At 41.5% G+C, this 21,788-nt stretch overlaps 1 protein-coding gene and 1 pseudogene across 2 annotated transcripts in view; one reads left to right on the forward strand and one right to left on the reverse strand.

Moving 5' to 3' along the window:
- Positions 1 to 21,788, forward strand: part of SRPX (sushi repeat containing protein X-linked) — a 141,587-nt gene that overhangs the window by 91,303 nt on the left and 28,496 nt on the right. For both annotated transcript variants that reach the window (NM_001040489.1, XM_005228282.2), the window contains 1 exon segment: positions 19,347 to 19,468. In NM_001040489.1, the coding sequence (NP_001035579.1) occupies positions 19,347 to 19,468 (122 nt within the window).
- On the reverse strand, positions 4,625 to 18,159 carry LOC101906595 (peptidyl-prolyl cis-trans isomerase D-like; annotated as a pseudogene).

Genomic DNA, 21,788 nt, shown 5'->3' on the forward strand with positions numbered 1-21,788 from the left:
ATACATTTCCCAACCTCTTCTTATTTCCATGGAAAAATAAAAAAGACAAACAACTTGCTTTTTCTCTGTTGGGCAAACTATGGCACTTGTAAGTAAAATTGTATTGACGCGCAGCCAAGGCTTGCTCATTTGTGCATTCTTTATGGCTGCTTTAGCATCACAGTGGCACCATTAAAACAGAGACCAGCCAGCCCCATGAAACCTACAGTCTTTACTCTCTGGCCCTGTACACAAAATGTCTGCTGACCCCTGCCCTAGTCTAGCCTACTCCTTCAAGTACTTGCTAAGTTACTAATCAACTAGTTGGTTAGGATACTTGATATCAAGGTATTGATATGTGACCTCCCCCTTCCAACATATTTACATTGGCATTTTAAGCAGAGCCTTCAAAGAAAGGTTTGATTGGCTTATGTGATTGTTAGAATAATAAGAATGTTTATTTCTACCGTTTTTTACATTCTTCTCCCACTTCTATCACCCCATACAGAGATATTTCCGTGGAAGTGTAATAAAAACTTGGTGTTCTCATACTTGAGGAGTTTAAACTTTCTTTCTCCCATTTAGTCATCATTCATCTTCAATTACTTCTTTGTTTCCTTATTGCCACTGCTGCTACTGATAAGACTTCCTGGCATGTGGTTGAGCAGGTCATGGTTCTTGCCAAGGACCAGCTCAGAGGACTGGAACATTTTCTTTTAAAAAAAATGAGGTATGGTGGACATCTAACATACTAGTTTCAGGTGGACAACATAATGACCCAATATTTGCATATATTGCAAAATGACCGTAACAGTAGTCCATTTAACATCCATCACCATACATAGTTATTAAAAATGGTTTTCTTGTGATAAGACCTTTCAGGATCCACTCCCCTAGCTACTCTCAAATCTACAATATAGTTTTATTAACTAGAGTCACCAAGCTGTATATTACATCCCCATAATTTTTTCATTTTATTACTAGAAATTTGTACCTTTTGACACCCTTCACCCATTTTGCCCAGCCCCAGCCCCCACTTTCGAAAACGACAATCTGTTCTCTATATCCATGAGCTCAATTTGTTTTAGTTCTTTGGGTTTTTCTTTTAAGATTGCACATGTAAGAGAGATCATATGATGTTTTCTCTTTGACTTACTTAACATAATGCTCTCAAGGTACATGCATGTTTCAAATGGCAAGAATTCATTCCGTTTTGTGGCAGCAGAGATACACTTCCTCGGTCTGGGTAGTGAACTTCTCACATAAGAGGGGCAGCCTCATTCCAGCTGCCAAGCTGTGCTTACTCAGTGAGAATGCCATCTGCTAAGGACCTACAGATCTTTTTTATTTGTGACTTGCCAACTAAATCAAATCAGAGAGGAGCAGCCTTTCCAAATGATCAGTCAAAAATAAAATGCACCTTTTTAGCCTGGTATTTCCCCTGGTCTCATTTGTTTTGCATTTCAGTGAACATTTATTGGGCCTTCCCTGGTGGCTCAGTGGTAAAGAATCTGCCTGCCAATGCAGGAGACATGGTTTGATCCCTGGGTCAGGAAGATCCCCCAGAGAAAGAAATGGCAACGAACTCCAGTATTCTTGCCTGGAGAATCCTATGGACAGAGGAGTCTGGCGAGCTATAGTCCATGGGAGTCACAAGAGTCAGACAACTTAGTGTCTTAGCCTTAGTGACTAAACAAGAACAAATATTGCATTTTATATATATCATTTTCTTCATCCATTCATCCATCAAGGGACATTAAGGTTGTTTCCATAGCTTGACTATTGTAAATAATGCGGCAGAGAACATGGGGGTGCTTATATCTTTTGAAGTTAGTGTTTTGCTTTGGATAAATATGCAGAAGTAGACTTGCTGGATCACATGGTAGTTCTATTTTTAATTTTTTTGAGGCACTGCTTTACTGTTTGCCCTAGTGGCTGCACCCATTTACATTCCCACCAACAAGACATCAGTTCACTTCAGTCGCTCAGTCATATTCGACTCGTTGTGACCCCACGGACTGCAGCACGCCAGGCTTCCCTGTCGATCACCAACTCCTAGAGCTTACTCAAACTCATGTCCATTGAGTCGGTGATGCCATCCAACCACCTCATCCTCTGTCGTTCTTTTCTCCTGCCTTCAGGCTTTCCCAGCATCAGGATCTTTTCCAATGAGTCATTTCTTCATATCAGGTGGCTAAAGTATTGGAGTTTCAGCTTCAGCATCAGTCCTTCCAAAGAACACCCAGGACTGATCTCCTTTAGAATGGACTGGTTGGATCTCCTTGCAGTCCAAGGGACTCTCAAGAGTCTTCTTCAACACCACAATTCAAAAGCATCAATTCTTCAGTGCTCAGCTTTCTTTATAGTCCAACTCTCACATCCACACATGACTACTGGAAAAACCAAAGCTTTGACTGCACAGACCTTTGTTGGCAAAGTAATGTCTCTGCTTTTTAATATGATATCTAGGTTGGTCATAACTTTTCTTCCAAGGATCAAGCATCTTTTAATTTCATGGATGCAGTCACTATCTTCGGTGATTTTGGATCCCCCCAAAGTAAAGTCATGTATGGATGTGAGAGTTGGACTGTGAAGAAATCTGAGCACCAATGAATTGATGCTTTTGAACTGTGGTGTTGGAGACGACTCTTGAGAGTCCCTTGGACTGCAAGGAGATCCAACCAGTCCATCCTCAAGGCAATCAGTCCTGGGTATTCATTGGAAGGACCAGTGTTGAAGCTGAAACTCCAGTACTTTGGCCACCTGATGTGAAGAGCTGACTCATTGGGAAAGACCCTGATGCTGGGAGGGATTGGGGGCAGGAGGAGAAGGAGACAACAGAGGATGAGATGGCTGGATGGCATCACTGACTCGATGGGCGTGAGTCTGAGTGAACTCCGGGAGTTGGTGATGGACAGGGAGGCCTGCGTGCTGTGATTCATGGGGTGGCAAAGAGTCGGACATGACTGAGCGACTGAACTGAAAATAGTCTGTCACTGTTTCCATTGTTTCCCCGTCTATTTTCCATGAAGTGATGGGACCAGATGCCATGATCTTATTTTTCTGAACGTTGAGTTTAAGCCAACTTTTTCACTCTCTCCTTTCAGTTTCATCAAGAGACTCTTTAGTTCTTCACTTTCTGCCATAAGGGTGGTGTCATCTGCGTATCTGAGGTTATTGATATTTCTCCCCACAGTTTTGATTCCAGCTCGCACTTCATCCAGCCCAGTGTTTCTCATGATGTACTCTGCATATGTTAAATAAGCAGGGTGACAATATACAGCCTTGATGTACACCTTTCCCAATTTGGAACTTGTCTGTTGTTCCATGTCCAGTTCTAACTGTTTCTTCCTGACCTGCATACAGATTTCTCAGGAGGCAGGTCAGGTGGTCTGGTATTCTCATCTCTTGAAGAATTTTCCACAGTTGTTGTGATCCACACAGTCAAAGGATTTGGCATAGTCAGTAAAACAGAAGTAGATGTTTTTCTGGGAACTCTCTTGCTTTTTCGATGATCAAACGGATGTTGGCAATTTGATCACTGGTTCCTCTGCCTTTTCTAAATCCAGCTTGAACATCTGTAACTTCACCTACTGTTGAAGCCTGGCTTGGAGAATTTTGAGCATTACTTTGCTAGTGTGTGAGATGAGTGCAGTTGTGCAGTAGTTTGAGAATTTTCTTGGGCATTGCCTTTCTTTGGAATTGGAATGAAAACTGACCTTTTCCAGTCCTGTGGCCACTGCTGAGTTTTCCAAATTTGCTGCTATATTGAGTGCAGTACTTTCACAGCATCATCTTTCAGGATTTGAAATAGCTCAACTGGAATTCTATCACCTCCACTAGCTTTGTTTTTTAGTGATGGCTCCTAAAGCCCACTTGACTTCACATTCCAGGATATCTGGCTCTAGGTGAGTGATCACACCATTGTGATTATCAGTACATAAGCTTTCCCTTTTCTGTATGTCCTCAATGGCATTTGTTACATGTCTTTTTCTTTCCCCCTTTTGTAGCACTGGTTTATTAAGACTGAATCCCTATCAGTATTTGTAGACTGTCAGTAGTCACGTATGGATGTGAGAGTTGGACTATAAAGAAAGCTGAGCACCGAAGAACTGATGCTTTTGAACTGTGGTGTTGGAGAAGACTCTTGAGAGTCCCTTGGACTGCAAGGAGATCCAACCAGTCCATCCAAAAGGAAATCAGTCCTGAATATTCATTGGAAGGACTGATGCTGAAGCTGAAACTCCAATACTTTGGCCATCCGATGCGAAGAGTTGACTCATTGGAAAAGACCCTGATGCTGGGAAAGATTGAAGGCAGGAGGAGAAGGGGACGACAGAGGATGAGATGGTTGGATGGCATCACTGACTCAATGGACATGAGTTTGAGTAAGCTCCAGGAGTTGGTGATGGACAGGGAGGCCTGGCATGCTGCAGTCCATGGGGTTGCCAAGAGCCGGAGATGACTCTGTGACTGAACTTAACTGAAACAATGGGGGAACTGAAGCATCAAAGCAAACACATTAAGGATCATACATAATAGATAAACCCTTAAATTTTCTTATTCCCTATATTATTATTCCCCTTATTATTTATTTGCTTAAGTAATTCAATGCATACTGACAGCTTAAGGTGAAAAGTGTCGGATTCGTGATCTCCAAAGATTTAGCTTTGGGACCAGGGACCAGGCTTGATCACTCAAGAGCTTTTGTGTAGCAGAGTTTTATTAAAGTATGAAAAGAGACAGAGAAAGCTTCTGACATAGACATCAGAGGGGGACAGAGAGTGCCCCCCTTGCTAGTCTTAGCAAGGGAGTTATATACTTTTTTAATTGGTTATTGCAGTAAATCAAAAGAATGTCTCAGGGTTGTAAAGGTCTTACCAGACCCACTCCCACAATATACATTTTAAGATAATGGGATTAGAACTAACAATAGAAAGATTTTACCAGAGCTGCTCCCATAATATATATTTTAAAATGACAGGATTAGTCAGAAGTTTCTCAAAAGGGAGAAACATGTCCTCAAGCAGGATACATTGTTGTTATATAATCATTGGTACAGAGTTTAAGGGAAAACATATCCTTGAGCAATATGAGTTGTTTTGTTGTATAATCATCTGCTCTGGGCTTAAAGAAAAAAACCCTTTGTCCTTTTCTCCTCCTTGAAAACTCCAGACCCCTTTCTCCTCCTCAGGACTTCTTATCAGCCTACCTAGGAACTGACTCTCCAATACTTAACCAAAACTGAATTGCTTAAGAAACATTTCTGAATAGGCTGCAGAGCAGCCTATCTTTCTGTGCCTTTATCTTTTGTTTGACTTCCAGCAATTCTGCCTGAATAGCTCTATCTTCTGGTGCCATCTCCTGGGCTTTCTTAAAGTCAGACAATGCTCGATCGTATTCTTTGAATCCTGGCCACCCTTGGGCTCTATGGTACAGTGCCTTGGTGTTTGCTGAATCTGTTTCAAGGACCTCCAAGCAACTGTCAACCACTCCCTGCCAATCAGACATTTTCAGTGGACATCTTCAGTTTGCAAGCTCCAATATTCAGCACACAGCTTAAAGCAACAGGCTGCAGCTTTGATCCACGTGCTTTCTCAGCTGCAACTTTTGTGCCTTCCACATACCTTAAAACTTTGGTGTATTTTTTTTTAATGGCCATCACTCAGTTCTGGGATTTGAATAAAGAATTTCCAATGTTTTTTAAGTGTTCTGTTACTGATAAAATTTCATCTACATCTTTTAAATCTACATCTGCATCCTCCGAAATCTCGATGACTGTCACCAGAACTATCTTGGGGGAATATTCCCTAATCATCCCCTTCCTTCAGTTTTCTGCATTCTGCAATAATGCACAATTTGGCAGTTTTTTGACCTTTCATCTCCACATTTTCCCAAATCCTTGCCACACCCATTCCTTTCATCACTTGCCCAAACAACACGTGTTTCCCATGAGTGAGGAGTCGGAACTGTCATGATGAACTGAGAATCGCTTATCTTGCAGCCTGCATTTGCCAGGCTCAGTAATTCCGCCTCATTATGCTGATAATGGAAGTTTTCATCTTCAAATTTTTCATCATAAATATTTTCTCCACCTGTCCCATTCTAATTGGAGAAGTCTCCACCCTGAATCATAAATTTATTGATTTGATGAAAAGGGCATCCTTTCAATTTCACCACTTCCCTGGTGGCTCAGACGGTAAAGTGTCTGCCTAGTCTGGGAGACCCAGGTTTGATCCCTGGGTTGGGAAGATTCCCTGGAGAAGGAAATGGCAACCCACTCCAGTACTCTTGCCTGGAAAATCCCATGGATGGAGGAGCCTGGCGGGCTACAGTCCATGGGGTTGCAAAGAGTCGGACACGACTGAGCGACTTTTTTTTTTCAAATAGAGAGGTTTCCCAATAGTGAGTCCGATGCCTGTTTCTCCTGTACCTGACTGCTAAGTCACTTCAGTCATGCCCAACTCTTTGCGACCCCATGGACTGTCGCCCACCAGGTTCCTCTATCCATGGGATTTTCCAGACAAGAGTACTGGAGTAGGTTGCCATTTCCTTCTCCAAGGGAATCTTCCTGACCCAGGGATTGAACTCATGTCTCTTATGTCTCCTGCACTGGCAGGAGTTCTTTACCACTACCACCACCTGGGTAAGTGTTCTGTACACAATTTTCCTGTACACAATGCTTGAAAAATTTATGCAGTTTGGGGCATAATATCTGCAAGCAATTTTAAGGCAATTAGACCATATTGTTCCCCTCTAATATCCAGATTGAAGAAGACTAGAGGGTTACTGGGGTTGGAGTGCTTAACTGGGGTGAGGAGGAGACAAGTGCAACATTGTGGCCCAAGGACACCATTTGCAAGTGACTCAGAGCACTGCATGGAGAAGGCAATGGCACCCCACTCCAGTACTCTTGCCTGGAAAATCCCATGGGCAGAGGAGCCTGGTAGGCTGCAGTCCGTGGGGTTGCTAAGAGTTGGACACGACTGAGCGACTTCACTTTCCCATTTCACTTTCATGCATTGGAGAAGGAAATGGCAACGCACTCCACTGTTGTTGCCTGGAGAATCCCAGGGACGGGGAGCCTGATGGGCTGATGTCTATGGGGTCGCACAGAGTCGGACACGACTGAAGTAACTTAGCAGCAGCAGAGCACTGCATGGCCACAGCACAGCACACTGCATCCATGTAGACCAGCTGTGCTGTTATGTGTCTCTTTAATGATGGCCTTTTTTTTTTAATTTTTTACTTTACGGTATTGTATTGGTTTTGCCATACATCAACATGATGGCCCTTCTAATAGGCATTTGGTGTTGTCTTATGATTTTGATTTGCTTTTTAATGACTAGTAATATTTAGCATCTTTTCATGTATCTGTGCAATGGCACCCCACTCCAGTACTCTTGCCTGGAAAATCCATGAATGGAGGAGCCTGGTGGGCTGCAGTCCATGGGGTCGCTAAGTGTCCGACATGACTGAGTGACTTCCTTTCACTTTTCACTTTCATGCATTGGAGAAGGAAATGGTAACCCATTCTAGTGTTCTTGCCTGGAGAATCCCAGGGACGGGGGAGCCTGGTGGACTTCCGTCTGTGGGGTCACATAGAGTCGGACATGACTGAAGCGACTTAGCATGTATCTGTTGGCCTTTCATATATTTTCTTTGGAGAAATGTCTGTTCAGGCCTTTTGACCATTTTAAAATTGAAGCATTTATTTGCTGTTGAGTTAAATGAGTTCTTTAGCAATTCTGGATATTAATCCCTTATCAGATAAATGGCTTGCAAGTGTTTTTTGTTCCCATTTTGTAGGTTGTCTTTATACTTGTTGATAGTTTCTCTTACTGTGCAGAAGCTTCTTAGTTTCATGTAATCCTACTTGTTTTTTTGTTTGTTTTTTGTTTTTTCATTTTGTTGCTAGTGCTTAAGGTGTCATATCCAAAAATCATTGCCAAGAGCTATATCAAGGAGCTCTTTTTCCTGTTTTTTCATCTAGGAATTTCATAGTTTCGTATCTTCTATTTAAGTCTCTAATCCATTTCAAGCTCATTTTTGTAAGAAGTATAACCTAAGGTGTTAGTTTCATTTTTTTACGTGTGAATATCCAGTTTCTTCAGCACTAGTTGTTAAAAAGACTGACTTTTCTCTATTGAGTATTCTTGGCTCTTTTGTCAAATACAAGTTGACTATATATGCTTGAGTTTATTTCTGGGCTCCCAATTCCTTCCCATTTGCTTTTTTGGGCGGGTAAGGCTGTGTTTTTATGCCAGTACTATACTGTATGCAGGTCAGGAAGCAACAGTTAGAACTGAACATGGAACAACAGATTGGTTCCAAATAGGAAAAGGAGTATGACAAGGCTGTATATTGTCACCCTGCTTGTTTAACTTATATGCAGAGTACATCATGAGAAACGCTGGGCTGGAAGAAGCACAAGCTGGAATCAAGATTGCCGGGAGAAATATCAATAACCTCAGATATGCAGATGACACCACCCTTATGGCAGAAAGTGAAGAGGAACTCAAAAGCCTCTTGATGAAAGTGAAAGAGGAGAGTGAAAAAGTTGGCTTAAAGCTCAACATTCAGAAAATGAAGATCATGGCATCCGGTCCCACTTCATGGGAAATAGACGGGGAAACAGTGGAAACAGTATCAGACTTCATTTTTTGGGCTCCAAAATCACTGCAGATGGTGACTGCAGCCATGAAAGTAAAAGATGCTTACTCCTTGGAAGTAAAGTTATGACCAACCTAGATAGCATATTCAAAAGCAGAGACATTACTTTGCCAACAAAGGTCCATCTAGTCAAGGCTATGGTTTTTCCAGTGGTCATGTATGGATATGAGAGTTGGACTGTGAAGAAAGTTGAGCACCGAAGAATTGATGCTTTTGAACTGTGGTGTTGGAGAAGACTCTTGAGAGTTCCTTGGACTGCAAGGAGATCCAGCCAGTCCATCCTAAAGGAGACCAGTCCTAGGTGTTCATTGGAAGGACTGATGCTAAAGCTGAAACTCCAATACTTTGGCCACCTCATGCGAAGAGCTGACTCATTGGAAAAGACCCTGATGCTGGGAGGGATTGGAGGCAGGAGGAGAAGGGGACGACAGAGGATGAGATGGCTGGATGGCATCACCGACTCGATGGACATGAGTTTGAGTGAACTCCGGGAGTTGGTGATGGACAAGGAGGCCTGGCATGCTGCAATTCATGGGGTCGCAAAGAGTCGGACATGACTAAGTGCCTGAACTGAACTGATACTGTTTGAAGTACCATAGCTTTATAGTATAGCTTGAAATCAGAAAATGTGATGCCTCCTGCTATATTCTTTTTTTGTTGTTGTTGTTCTATTCTTTGAGAATTGCTTGGCTATTTAGGGGTCTTTTGTAGTTCTGAACAAGCTTCAGGACTGTTCTCCACCCCCATCCCCACTTGTGTAAAAATGCCTTGCATTTTTTCATAGATTGTTCCAGCCTTCTACCACTGAGAATAATGTTAGCTCTAGACTAGTCATTTATGACCTTTCTTATGTTTAGGTACTTTGTTTCTATACCAAAAAATTTTTTTAAAAAATCATGAACATAAGTTGAATTTTGTCAAATGCTTTTTCTCCATCTATTGGGGTGAGTTTTTCATTCTATTAATCTGATATATCACATTGATTTTGTGTCTGTTGAGCCATCCTGCATTCTAGGTGAAATTCCACTTGGTCATGCTGAGTTATCCTTGTAATGTGCTGCTGAATTCAGTTTGCTAATATTTTGAGAAATTTTGCATCCATACTAATCAGGGATATTGATCTGTATTTTTCTGATAGTGTCTTTTTCTGGCTTTGCTATCAGGGTAATGTTGACCTCATAAAATGAGTTTGGAAATATTTCTTCCTTTTCTACTTTTTTTGGAAGGGTTTCAAGGTTACTGTCAATTCTTTACAAACATTCTTTAAATGTTTGGTAACATTCATTAGTGAAGCTATCTGGTCCTGGGCTTTAATCATTGGGAGATTTTTAATTTTTTAATTATTTTATTGATTTAATCTCCTTACTAGTAATTGATCTATTCAGACTTTCCATTCCTTCATGATTCACTCTTGATTGTTTTTATGTTTCTAAGAATTTTTCCACTTCTAGGTTGTCGAATTATTGGCATAGAGCTATTCATAATAGCCTCTTATGAACTTTGTATTTCTGTTGTATCAGTTGTAATTCTCTGACATTTACAGTTTTGTTGATTTAGTTTTTTCCTTAGTTTAAGGGAGTGTCAATTTAATTTATTTTTCAAAGAACCAACTCTTAGTTTGGTTAATCTTTTCTACCATTTTTCTGTTTTCAGTTTCATTTATTTTTGCTCTAATCTTTATTTCCTTCCCTCTGCTAATTATGGGTTCAGTTTCTTTCTCTAGCTCCTTAAGGCATAATTAGGTTGTTAATTTGGGAAATTTCTTGCTTTTTAATGTTGATTTTTATTGTTGTGCATTTGAGTTTTCATATGTTGTCTCCATTTTTGTGTCAAGATACTTTATTTCCCCTTTAATTTCTTCCTGATCCATATGTTATTCAGGAGAGTGTTGTTTAATTTCCATGTATACATGAATTTTCAGTTTCCTCTTGTTGCTGCTCAGTCGTGTCCGACTCTGTGCGACCCCATAGATGGCAGCCCACCAGGCTTTCCCGTCCCTGGGATTCTCCAGGCAAGAACACTGGAGTGGGTTGCCATTTCCTTCTCCAAAGTGTGGAAGTGAAAAGCTAAAGGGAAGTCACTCAGTCGTGTCTGACTCCTAGCGACCCCATGTTATTGATTTCTTATTTTGTACCACTGTGGTCAGAGAAGATACTTGGTATAATTTCAGTCTTCTTAAATTTTCTGCTGCTGCTGCTGCTAAGTCGCTTCAGCCATGTCCAACTCTGTGTGACCCCATAGACGGCAGCCCACCAGGCTCCCTCATCCCTGGGATTCTCCAGGGAAGAACACTAGAGTGGGTTGCCATTTCCTTCTCCAATGCATGAAAGTGAAAAGTGAAAGTGAAGTCGGTCAGTCGTGTCCGACTCTTCACAAGCCCTTGGACTGCAGCCTACCAGGCTCCTCCATCCATGGGATTTTCCAGGCAAGAGTACTGGAGTGGGGTGCCATTGCCTTCTCTGTCTTAAATTTTCTAAGACTTGTTTATTTAGTGGCCTAACATATGGTCTGGAGAAGGAAATGGCAACCCACTCCAGTATTCTTGCCTGGAGAATCCTGTGGACGGAGGAGCCTTGTGGGCTGCTGTCCATAGGGTCGCACAGAGTCAGATATGACTGAAGTGACTTAGCATGCGTGCGTGCATTGAAGAAGGAAATGGCAACCCACTCCAGTATTCTTGCCTGGAGAATCCCAGGGAGCCTGGTGGGCTGCTGTCCATGGGATCACACAGAGTCTGACACGACTGAAGCGACTTAGCAGCAGCAGCAACATATGGTCTGTTCTAGAAAATGTTTCACCTGCACTTGAGAAGAATGTGTATTCTGCTGATGTTGGATAGACTATTCTGTGTATGTCTGTTTTGTATATTTAGTCTGTGCATGCTAACTCACTTCAGTCATGTCTGACTCTTTGCGAACCTATGGACTGTGGCCTGCCAGGATCCTCTGTCCATGGGATTCTCTAGGCAAGAATACTGGAGTGGGTTGCCATGCTCTCTTCCAGGGGATCTTCCTGACCAGGCATCAAACCCATGTCTCTTATGTCTCCTGCACTGGTAGGTGAGTTCTTTACCGCTAGTGCCAGCTGAGAAGCCCCTTTTGGTCTATAGAGTTATTCAAATTTGGTGTTTCTTTATTGATTCTGTCTAGATGATCTATCCATTGTTGAGAGTGGGGTTTTAAAGTCCTGTTTATTTCTCCTTTTAGGTCTATCAGTTTTTGCTTTATGAATTTCAGTTTTCTAACGTTGGGCACGTAAATATGATCATTATAACTTTTTGATGTATTGATCCTATCATCATTATATAATGACCGTCTTTGTTTCCTTTTACCATTTTTAAAATTAAAGCCTATTTTGTCTGATATATCTACTCCTGACTTTTTTGGGTTGTTTGCTTAAAATATTTTTCCATCCCTTTACATTTCCTTTGTATGTCTTGAAGGCCAAAATGATTCTTGCAATGAGCATATCATTAGATCTTTTATAAAAATCCATTTAGCCATTTGATTTCTCATTTAGAGAACTGGATCCATTTACATTTAAAGTTATTATTGATAAATAAGAAGATACTGCCATTTTGTTAATTGTTTTCTGGTTGTTTTATAGATCAGCTATTTCTTCTTTTCTTGTGTTTTGATGCTGTGTGGTATTAGTATGCTTTGACTTTATCATACTTTTTTGTAATTCAGGTTTTTCCCTTCTTGTTACCATATGAGCATGCATTTTAAGTCACTTCAGTCATGTCTGATTCTTTTTGACGCTATAGACCATAGCCCATCAGGCTCCTCTGTCCATGGGATTCTCCAGGCAAAAATACTGGACTGGGTTCCATGCCCTCCTTTAGGGGATCTTTCCAACCCAGGGATCGAACCCACATCTCTTATGTCTCCTGCATTGGCAGGCAGGTTCTTTACCACTAGTACCACCTGGGAAGCTGTTACCATGAGGCTTACATTAAAAACAAACAAACAAACAAAAAAACCTTAAATTATAACATACTATTTTAAACTAATACCAACTTAATTTCAATCAAATCCTAAGCTTTATACTTTAAATTATACTCCCTTCCCATTTTAGGTTATTGATGTTACAATTTACATAGTTTTTAATATTGTATACTTCATAACTTTAATATTGTATACCTCAGATTATTGTAATTTTAGTTATTTTTACCATGTTAGGTATTTTTTTAAGTTTCTGTATCTTTGAAAAAATGTTTTATATTGGATTATAGTTGATTAACAATGTTAGTTTCAGATGTACAGCAAAGTAATGCAGTTATATATATATATATATACACACATATATATGTATCTACTCTTTTTCAAATTCTTTTCCCACTTAGGTTATTACAAAAAATTGAGCAGAGTTCCCTGTGCTATACAATAGGTCCTTGTTGATTATAGATTTTAAATATAGCAGTGTGTACCTGTCCAACCTGCACTCTCTCCTCTCCCCACCCTTCACCCTGACACCATAGTTCATTCTCTGAGTCTGCTTCTGCTTTGTAGTGTCACCTTTTAAGATTCTGCATATTAGTGATGTCATGTATTTGTCTTTCTCTTTCTTACTCACTATGATAAACTCCAGGTCCATCCATGTTTCTGCAAATGGCATTATTTCATTCTTTTTATGCCTGAATAATATTTCATTGTATATATGTACCACATCTTCTTTATCCATTCATCAGTGGACATTTAGGTTACTTCCATGTCTTGGATATTGTAGATAGTGCTGCAATGAACATTGTGGTGTGTGTATCCTTTTAAACCACGTTTTTCTTTTGATGTATGCCCAGGAGTATCACTATTTTTAGTTTTTTAAGAAACCTCCACACTGTTCTCCATAATCCCTGTACCAATTTAAATTCCCACCAACAGTGTAGGAAGGTTCCATTTTCTCCACACTCTCTCTAGCATTTATTATTTGTAGACTTTTTATTCCTAGATTTTTTTTTTTAAGAGCCTCCATACAGTTCTCCATAGTGGCTGTATCAATTTACATTCCCACTAATAGTACAAGAGGGTTCCCTTTTCTCCACATCTTCTCTAGCATTTATTGTTTGTAGATTTTTTTAATGATGGCCATTCTGATCAGTGTGAGGTGATACCTCATTGTAGTTTTGACTTGCATTTTTATAGTAATGAATAATGTTGAGCATCTTTTCATGTGTTTATTGACCATCTGTATGTCTTCTTTGGAGAAATGTCTGTTTAGGTCTTCTGCCCATTTTTTGATTGTGCTGTTTGTTTTTTCTATATTGAGTTGTATGAGCTGTTTGCTATTTTGAATATTAACCCCTTGTCAGTTGGCCTTGTTTGCAAATATTTTCTCCCATTCTGTAGGTTGTCTTTTCATTTTGCTGGTGGTTTCCTTTGCTGCACAAAAGCTTATAAATTGGGTTAGGTTCTGTTTGTTTATTTTTGCTTTTATTTCTTTTGCCTTGGGAGACTGATATAAGAAAACATTTCTATGATCTGTGTAGAAGGTGCACTTGAGAAGAATGTGTTTTCTGCTGCTTTTGGATGAAATGCTACATGAATATCAATTCCATCTGGTCTAATGTGTCATTTAAGGCCTGGGTTTCCTTATTGATTTTCTGTCTGGATAATCTATCCATTGATGAAAGTGGGGTGTGAAAGTCCCCCACTATTATTGTGTTACTGTCAATTTCTCCTTTTATGTCTATTAGTATTTGCCTTATATATTGAGGTGCTTTCTATCTGTGCATCCATTCTTTTTCTGAGATCTTGGATTATCTTTACCATCATTACTCTGAATTGTTTTTCAGGCAGATTGCCTATCTCCATTTCACTTATTTGTTCTTCTGGAGTTTTATCTTGTTCCTTCATCTGGGACATATACCTCTGCTGTCTCATTTTGTCTAATTTTCTGATTGCAGTTTCCACTCTGCAGGCTACAGGCTGTGTAGTTCTTGCTTCTGTCTGTCTGCTTTTGAATGAGGCAGTCTAAGAGGCTTGTGCAGGCTTCCTGGTGGGAGGGATTAGTTCCTGCCTACTGATAGGTGGAGCTGGGTCTTGTCCATCTCCTGGGCAGGGTCCTGTCAAGGGGTGTGTTTAGTAGGCAGCTGTGTGCTCAGGATGACTTAAAATAGCCTCACAAGTGGGGCTGTTTTCCTGTCCTGTTGGTTGTTTAGCTTGAGGCATCTTAGCACTCAGCCTACAGGCTGTTGGGTGGGTCCAGGTCTTGATAAGAAAATGGTGGCCTCCAGCAGGGCTCATGCTGATGTATATTCCTGAGAACTACTGCTGTAATTGTCTGTCCCAACAGTGAGCCACAGCTGCCTCCCCTAACCTCTGCAGGTAACCCTCCAATACTAGCAATACTAGCAGGTAGGTCTGGCCCAGTCTTTTATGAGGTCACTGATTTCTTTTCCCTGGTTCCTGGTGTGCCAAAGACCTTGTGTGTGCCCTCCAAAGTGGAGTTTCTGTTTTCCCCAGTCCTATGGAATTCCTGTGATTAAATCCCACTTCCTTCAAAACTAGAGGATTTGGAGGCTCCTCTTCCTGTTGCCAGACCCCCTAGCTGGGGAGCCTGATGTGGGGCTCAGAACTTCCACTCCTGTGTACAACTTCTGTGGCGTAATTATTTTCCAGTTTGTGGCCTGCCCACCTGATGGCCAGGAGTTGATTTAATCACTTTTGCACACAGGCCCGCGGGTGCGCACGCTACCCCCCCACCCCCATCTTGTAGCTCCTTCTTTGTCTTTGGATGTAGGGTATCTTTTTTGATAGGTTCTAGCATTTTTTTGCAGAGAAGGCAATGGCACCCCACTTCAGTGTTCTTGCCTGGAGAATCTCAGGAACGGGGGAGCCTGGTGGGGTGCCGTCTATGGGGTTGCAGAGTCGGACATGACCGAAGTGACTTAGCAGCGGCAGCATTTTTTGTTGGTTGTTCAGAAGTTAGTTATTTTGGTGGTTTCATCAGAAGAGGTGAGCTCACATCCTTCTACTCTGCCATCTTGTCTCTGTCTACCATGGTTGTTTTTTAACTTTTAAATTCAAGCTGTAAGTGAATTACATACCACTATTACCATATTACAGAACTCAACTTTAACTAAGTTTCCCCCTTTCCAGTGAGTTTTACACTGCCTTCTTATGTTCTTATGATGTTAGTTATTGTCCTTTTATAGTTATTCCTCAGTACTTACAGGGGATAGGTTGGAAGACTCACTGTGGACCCCAAAATCCGTGGATGCTTACATCCCATTGTCAGTGCTCTGTATCTATGGGCTCCATATACATTGATCTTCTGGTTCTACATATAGTATGTGGTCCATGGTTGGTTGAATTTGTGGATCTGTAACTTGTGGATATGGACGACTGACTGTACTTCCACTCAAAGAAGTCTTGTAAAGCAGGTCTAATGGTGATGAACTCTCTCAGCTTTTGTTTTTTCAGAAAAATATTTGTCTCTCTTTCATTTCTATAGGGGAGCTTTACTGGATATGGAATTTCTAGGGTTGACAGTTTTTCCTCCCAATATTTTGAATATGTCATACCATTCTCTTCTGGTCTGAAAAATTTCCATTATTAAACCACTGGTAGTCTTATGGTAGTCTTATGGTTTGGTCTCGGTTGCAGAGTGCTCATTTAAAATGCTGAATTATGTGCAAACTACATTTTACATAGAAATGTATCTCAAATAGTTCCCATTTGTGTTCTCTTTCATTAGAGGTCATTTCTATGTAAAACCATCAAAATTGCCTTTATAGGTCATGTCCATTTGACGGCCTCTAAACCCTTCAGTTCAGACAGCAAAGCGTCTGCCTGCAATGCGGGAGACCTGGATTCGATTCCTGGGTCAGGAAGATCCTCTGGAGAAGGAAATGGCACCCCACTCCAGTATTTTTGCCTGGAGAATCCCATGGACGGAGGAGCCTGGGGGGCTACAGTCCACGGGGTCGCAGAGTCAGACACGACTGAGCGACTTCACTCACTCACTCAGTCTTATGGAGGTTCCCTTGTATGTAACTTCTCTCTTTTCTCTTGTTGCTTTAAAAATTCTTTGTTTTTGTCTTTTGACAATTATAATATGTCCTGGTGTAGCCTATTTGGGTTCAATCTATTTGGCATCCTTTTTGGATCTAGATGTCTAGTTCTCTCCCAAGGATTGGGAATTTTTCAGCCATTATTTACTGAAATACACTTTTTGTCCCTTTCTTCCTCCTAGAATTCCCAGAATGCAAATACTTTTCATTGTGTCCTATAAGTCCCTTAGGCTCTCTTCAATCTTTTTCATTATTTTTCCTTTTTGTTCCTCTGACTGGATAATTTCAAATTATCTGGTTCCCAGGTTTCTTATTCTTCTGCATAGTTGAATCTGCTTTTGAGGCTCTCTATTGAATTTGTCAGTTATTTTATTATTCAGATGTATGATTTTTTTTTCATGGTTTATATTTGTCAAACTCCTGTTCATTTTTCTAATTTCATTTAGTTGTCTGTTCTTATAGCTCACAAAACCTCTTTAAGAGAATTATTCTGAATTCTTTGAAAGTTCATAGCTCTCCAATTTCTTAGGGTCAGTTATTGGCCCTTTATTAATTACATTTGGTGGTATCAGACATACTTGCTTTTTCATGATCCTTGATTCTTTTTATCGGTATCTGTTCATTTGAGTAAGTGATCTCTTTTTCCAGACAGTTCCGGTTTACTTTGGCAGAGACAGTTCTTCAGTCAGCTCTGTTAGGTTTCTGGACATATCTGCTGGTAACATCCTTGGGAAGGTGGGGCTTGCTGCTAGGATCTGGTTGGCTAAAGCATCGGTTTGAGCTCTGAGCTTGGTGGCAGGGGTGTGCCATAGACTGGGAACAGCTGGGTAGGTCTGCCATCTTAGTCCCCTGCCCAAATACAGCTGTAGGATGTGCTTCATGAATTCTAGATTCTCCTCAGGCTTACTAGATGCTTTAGACTGGGTAATATGCCCAGCTGTAGGTGCGGCTATGAATTAGCTTCCCTCTTCTGGCAAAGCAGCAGGAAGGGACCCAGAGTTGGCATGGCTCATAGTCTGGGGACCCAAGTCAAACAAGAGTGAGCACTGAATATTTTGCCTAGGTAAGGACACCAGTTTTGCTCTGCAGACAGAGAAAGCTACAGTCTGTGTTCTGTTCAGATGCACCATAAGCAGGGCTGTTGGATGGGTGATACAGCTTCCTTTGTGTTAGGCTTCAGTTCCTTGGTCAGGTGGTCTGAAGGTAGTATTCAGTTATAAGTGAGGTTGTGAATGGTTTTCCATTCCTGGGCACAGTGGGAAAAGCACCTTCAATGCCACGGATATTCTTAGTTTGTGACCTTGACTCAAGCCGACTCATATATCAAGTTCCCTGGCTATACAGGGCCACTTTCTTTGCCCTGGCAGCCATCAGCTCTGCTCACCCGCCTCTCAGTTAAGAGTTGCTGGGTTGTACAGCTTCCAGGTATTCTCACCAACTCTTCCTGTCAGCTGGGGGCCACACTCCAGAATGGGTAGGGCAATGACTCGGGCCATGCCTGGGTGGTACTGGGAGGGCACATTTCAGGCAACTCTCAAATTTTCCCAAATAGGCTTTCTGGTCTGGAAGGGACAGGAGCCTCAGTCTGTAGTGGGTGAGGCTATGTATCACCTCCCCTGCCTGGGCATAGCAGAGGGACTGTCCAGAGGGACAGCACAAAAATGGTGTCCCTGGCCTGTATTCCCTGAGAGCCTCTCTGTAGGTCTCAAGATGTGTACCAAGCCTGAAACCTGTCCTTAAGGCTGAAGATCCAGGAGAAAAAATGAGACCTCTTTCACAAACTGGGGGTGTATTTTAGTTTGCTGTCTCTGCAATGACCTGGAGGTGGTAGCCCAGCAAAAACTATTACAGTCACGTGTGACCCAGCATTGTAATCCCTCCAGCCACCAGAGCCAGGTTATCAAGTGGTGTCTGCTGGTGCAGGCGTGCATATGTGCTAAGTCACTTCAGTTGTGTGTGACTCTTTGCGACCCCATGGACTGTAGCTCACCAGGCTCCTCCGTGCATGCAATTTCCCAGGCAAGAATATTGGAGTGGGTAGCCATACTACCCTCCTCTAGAGTATCTCCCCGACCCAGGGATTGAACCTGCATCTCTGTCTCTTAGGTCTACGTGCATTGGCAGGTGGGTTCTTTACCACTTGTGCCACCTGGGAATTGGGTGGCACCCACCAAACCCAGGTCACCAATTGTTAAAAAAAGAAAGAAAGCAGGGCATCAGGTGGGGGTTGGAATGTCTTATCCTAGTTTCTTCACCATGTTAGTGTGTGTGTGGGCTTTGGGCTGCTGAGTGTGAGGGGTGGAAGAATGGGTAGATAAGGGGACACTAGAAGTAATCTTTTGTCCTTGCAAATACAAATGAAAATCCTCTGGAGGTGGTCTTTGATACTTGTTAGGAAATTTGGCTCATGCAAAGTCTCACCCCATCTGGAAATATGTACACTGCCATTTTACTTAGGTTTTCAAAATCTCATTGCCAAGTCATTTCTGAATGATTCCTTTAGGAAGGTATTTGGGTTTTATAGCCATTAGTTTAACCCCAGTTTCTCAACCATCTTCAGGACAGTATGGAGTGGGCAGAGAAACTTCCCCAAACGGAACAGTGCTGCTTCTGTCCACCTGTAGTTTGACATGGATTTTCTTTAGCTACACTTACACCTCCTATCTTGGATTTTTTCTTCCAGCAAGCACAGTGTGGCCTGGATCTTCGACACATCACTGTGGTGGAGCTGGTAGGGGTGTTCCCAACCCTCATCGGCAGGATAGGAGCAAAGGTGATGCCTCCAGCCCTGGCCCTGCAGCTCAGGTAGGGGGAAGTTCTCTTCTTAAATGTTGTTACCTATAAATGTACTTTTTTCTGATCAGGGTCCCTGATTTCTGTCTATTGAGTCTTGATTCCAGGCAATGTTTCAGTGCTTTTGTTCTGGGAGCATTATAACCATGTTAATTGGCATGTGGCTGCTTATTCAAATATATGATGCAGAGGGTAATCACCAGGGTTCTTCCCCTCCCCTCCCAGGTGTTTTTGCTTTGTCTTTGTGTTTATTTTTCCCTTGGTTGGAGAGGGATGGAAAGGGGAGAGAATACAAAAAGGACCTTAAACAATCTTTGGTCTTATTAAGAGGGCAGGCATCCAGTTTAGCCTTTCCAGGCTTGGCGTACTTTTCCTCCATGCTTCCAGGGCACTTATCCATAGCCCCATTTTAACAACTATTTTATTTTGGTAACGTATAATGCCAGAATCATGGTGTTTGGACTCTGAGTAATGGTGCATTACAAAAGCAAAAATTAGCAGCCAAAAGGTAATTTCAGAGCGACCCAAACTTTTACTTGTTTCTTTTGACCACTGTGAAAATAATAATTAGAAAAAGCAAAGCTCCTTAAAAACCTTCCTTTCTCATCTATCTTTTTCTCTCATGCTCTGCAAAGGAGGGGATAGATCTCTGTTCTTATGGTCCCAAGCTATTGGTAGTTCCACTATCCTGTAGTATCCACATCCCAGAAGATATTACTTCCGGGTTGTACAAAGAAGGGGAAAGAGTGAAAAAAGAATGCCATTTGTGTGTGTGTGTGTGTGTGATATTGGAAGCATAAAACTGCTGACTCCGAATCCATTGGCCAGAACTCATCACATGATTGTGATCAGAGTTCAAGGGAGACTGGGAAATATGGTCTTTGTATATACTCAGGAAGAAGAAAATGAAATAAAACTTGGTGAACCATATCACAGATTTTCAAAAAAGTTCACAGAAATCCCTTATCATGATGGAAATATCTTTAGCAAGTGTTGTTATGTAGTGACATAACAATTTATTTTTTCTAATTTCCTTATTTTCCATCTGCCTTAAAAAAATAATTTTACTTATTTTTTGCTGTGCTGGGCCTTCGTTGCTCCCCAGGCTTTTCTTTAGTTGCAGTGAGCAGGGGCTACTCTCTAGTTGTGGTGTGCAAGCTTCTCGTTGCAGTGGCTTCTCTTGTTATGGGGCATGGGCACTAGATACGTGGGCTTCAGTAGTCGCAGCTCCTGGATTCAAGAGCACAGGTTCAATAGTTGTGGCACACGGGCTTAGTTGCTCAGCGGCATTCCATCTGCTTTTTGACCCACCACACATTTGATTTATACCTGTCTCCTCGCAGAGTCTGGCCCATCCACAACAGGATCAAAAATTCAGAAGGCCAGGGATGGAAAATGATAAAGAGGCCTGAGTTCTCTTTAGTTGGCTGAAGGAGAAGCCGGGGAACACTCATCAGCTTTTATGTATTCATTTTTGTCCTCCTGCATTTGTATCTAGTACCTCCGTAGGAGTGACACTTGTGAGGTCAGAACTAGATCTTTTCAAATTTGCTACCTAGTACCTAGCACAGTGCCTGGTGTCATGTTGGTGCTAAGTAAGTGATTCAAAGGGAATCAGCTTTACTATTTCCAGGAGTAACAGTACTCTTTAAGAGTATTTGTATCATTCCCAACACTTCAAATTGAAGATAAGAAAACATGAGAGGGCTGTTGCCATCTAAAAATTTTTATTGAAAATTCTGAAAGTTGATTTCATGAAGCTATTGCACATTTAGAACTACCTATACATATGCTATGTCAATGATTTTTTTTTTCTAAAAAAACTGCTGCAGAATTTACCAAACAGTTTTTCTGGATTGCAAATATACAGAGAGAATCTTTGAAGGATAGAAAAATCTGATTTAAGAAAATTTCTATGATTCAGGTTGTATATGTTGGGGCTACTATAGACCACTGTAGGCTAATGCTAATGATTTAAACAATAAATAAGCTGCATAAAAGAATTGTACAGTGGATCTCAAGATTTACCCTGCCTCAGAATCTCTGGGAGGGCTGATAAAGAGTGCAGGACCCCAGCCCCAGAGTTTCTGACTCACTTGATCTATAGTGGGGCCTGAGAACTTGCATTCCTAGGAAGTTTCCAGGTGTTGCTGATGCTTGTGGTCTGAGGATCACAGTCAGTGAACCACTGCCTTGATAAGCCTCCTGCCTCTGGTTTTCAGTCTTATTCTTACAGTAGCCTCAAGACTTCTCCATCTGTCACTTCCAAGGTGGTTCCCTCTGTTTTAGCTTCTGCTGTTTGCTGGTCTCGTCAGTGTCTAATTTCCGCCCT

Source organism: Bos taurus, chromosome X (assembly GCF_002263795.3).
Source record: "Bos taurus isolate L1 Dominette 01449 registration number 42190680 breed Hereford chromosome X, ARS-UCD2.0, whole genome shotgun sequence".
In the NCBI taxonomy this organism is placed as follows: domain Eukaryota; kingdom Metazoa; phylum Chordata; class Mammalia; order Artiodactyla; family Bovidae; genus Bos; species Bos taurus.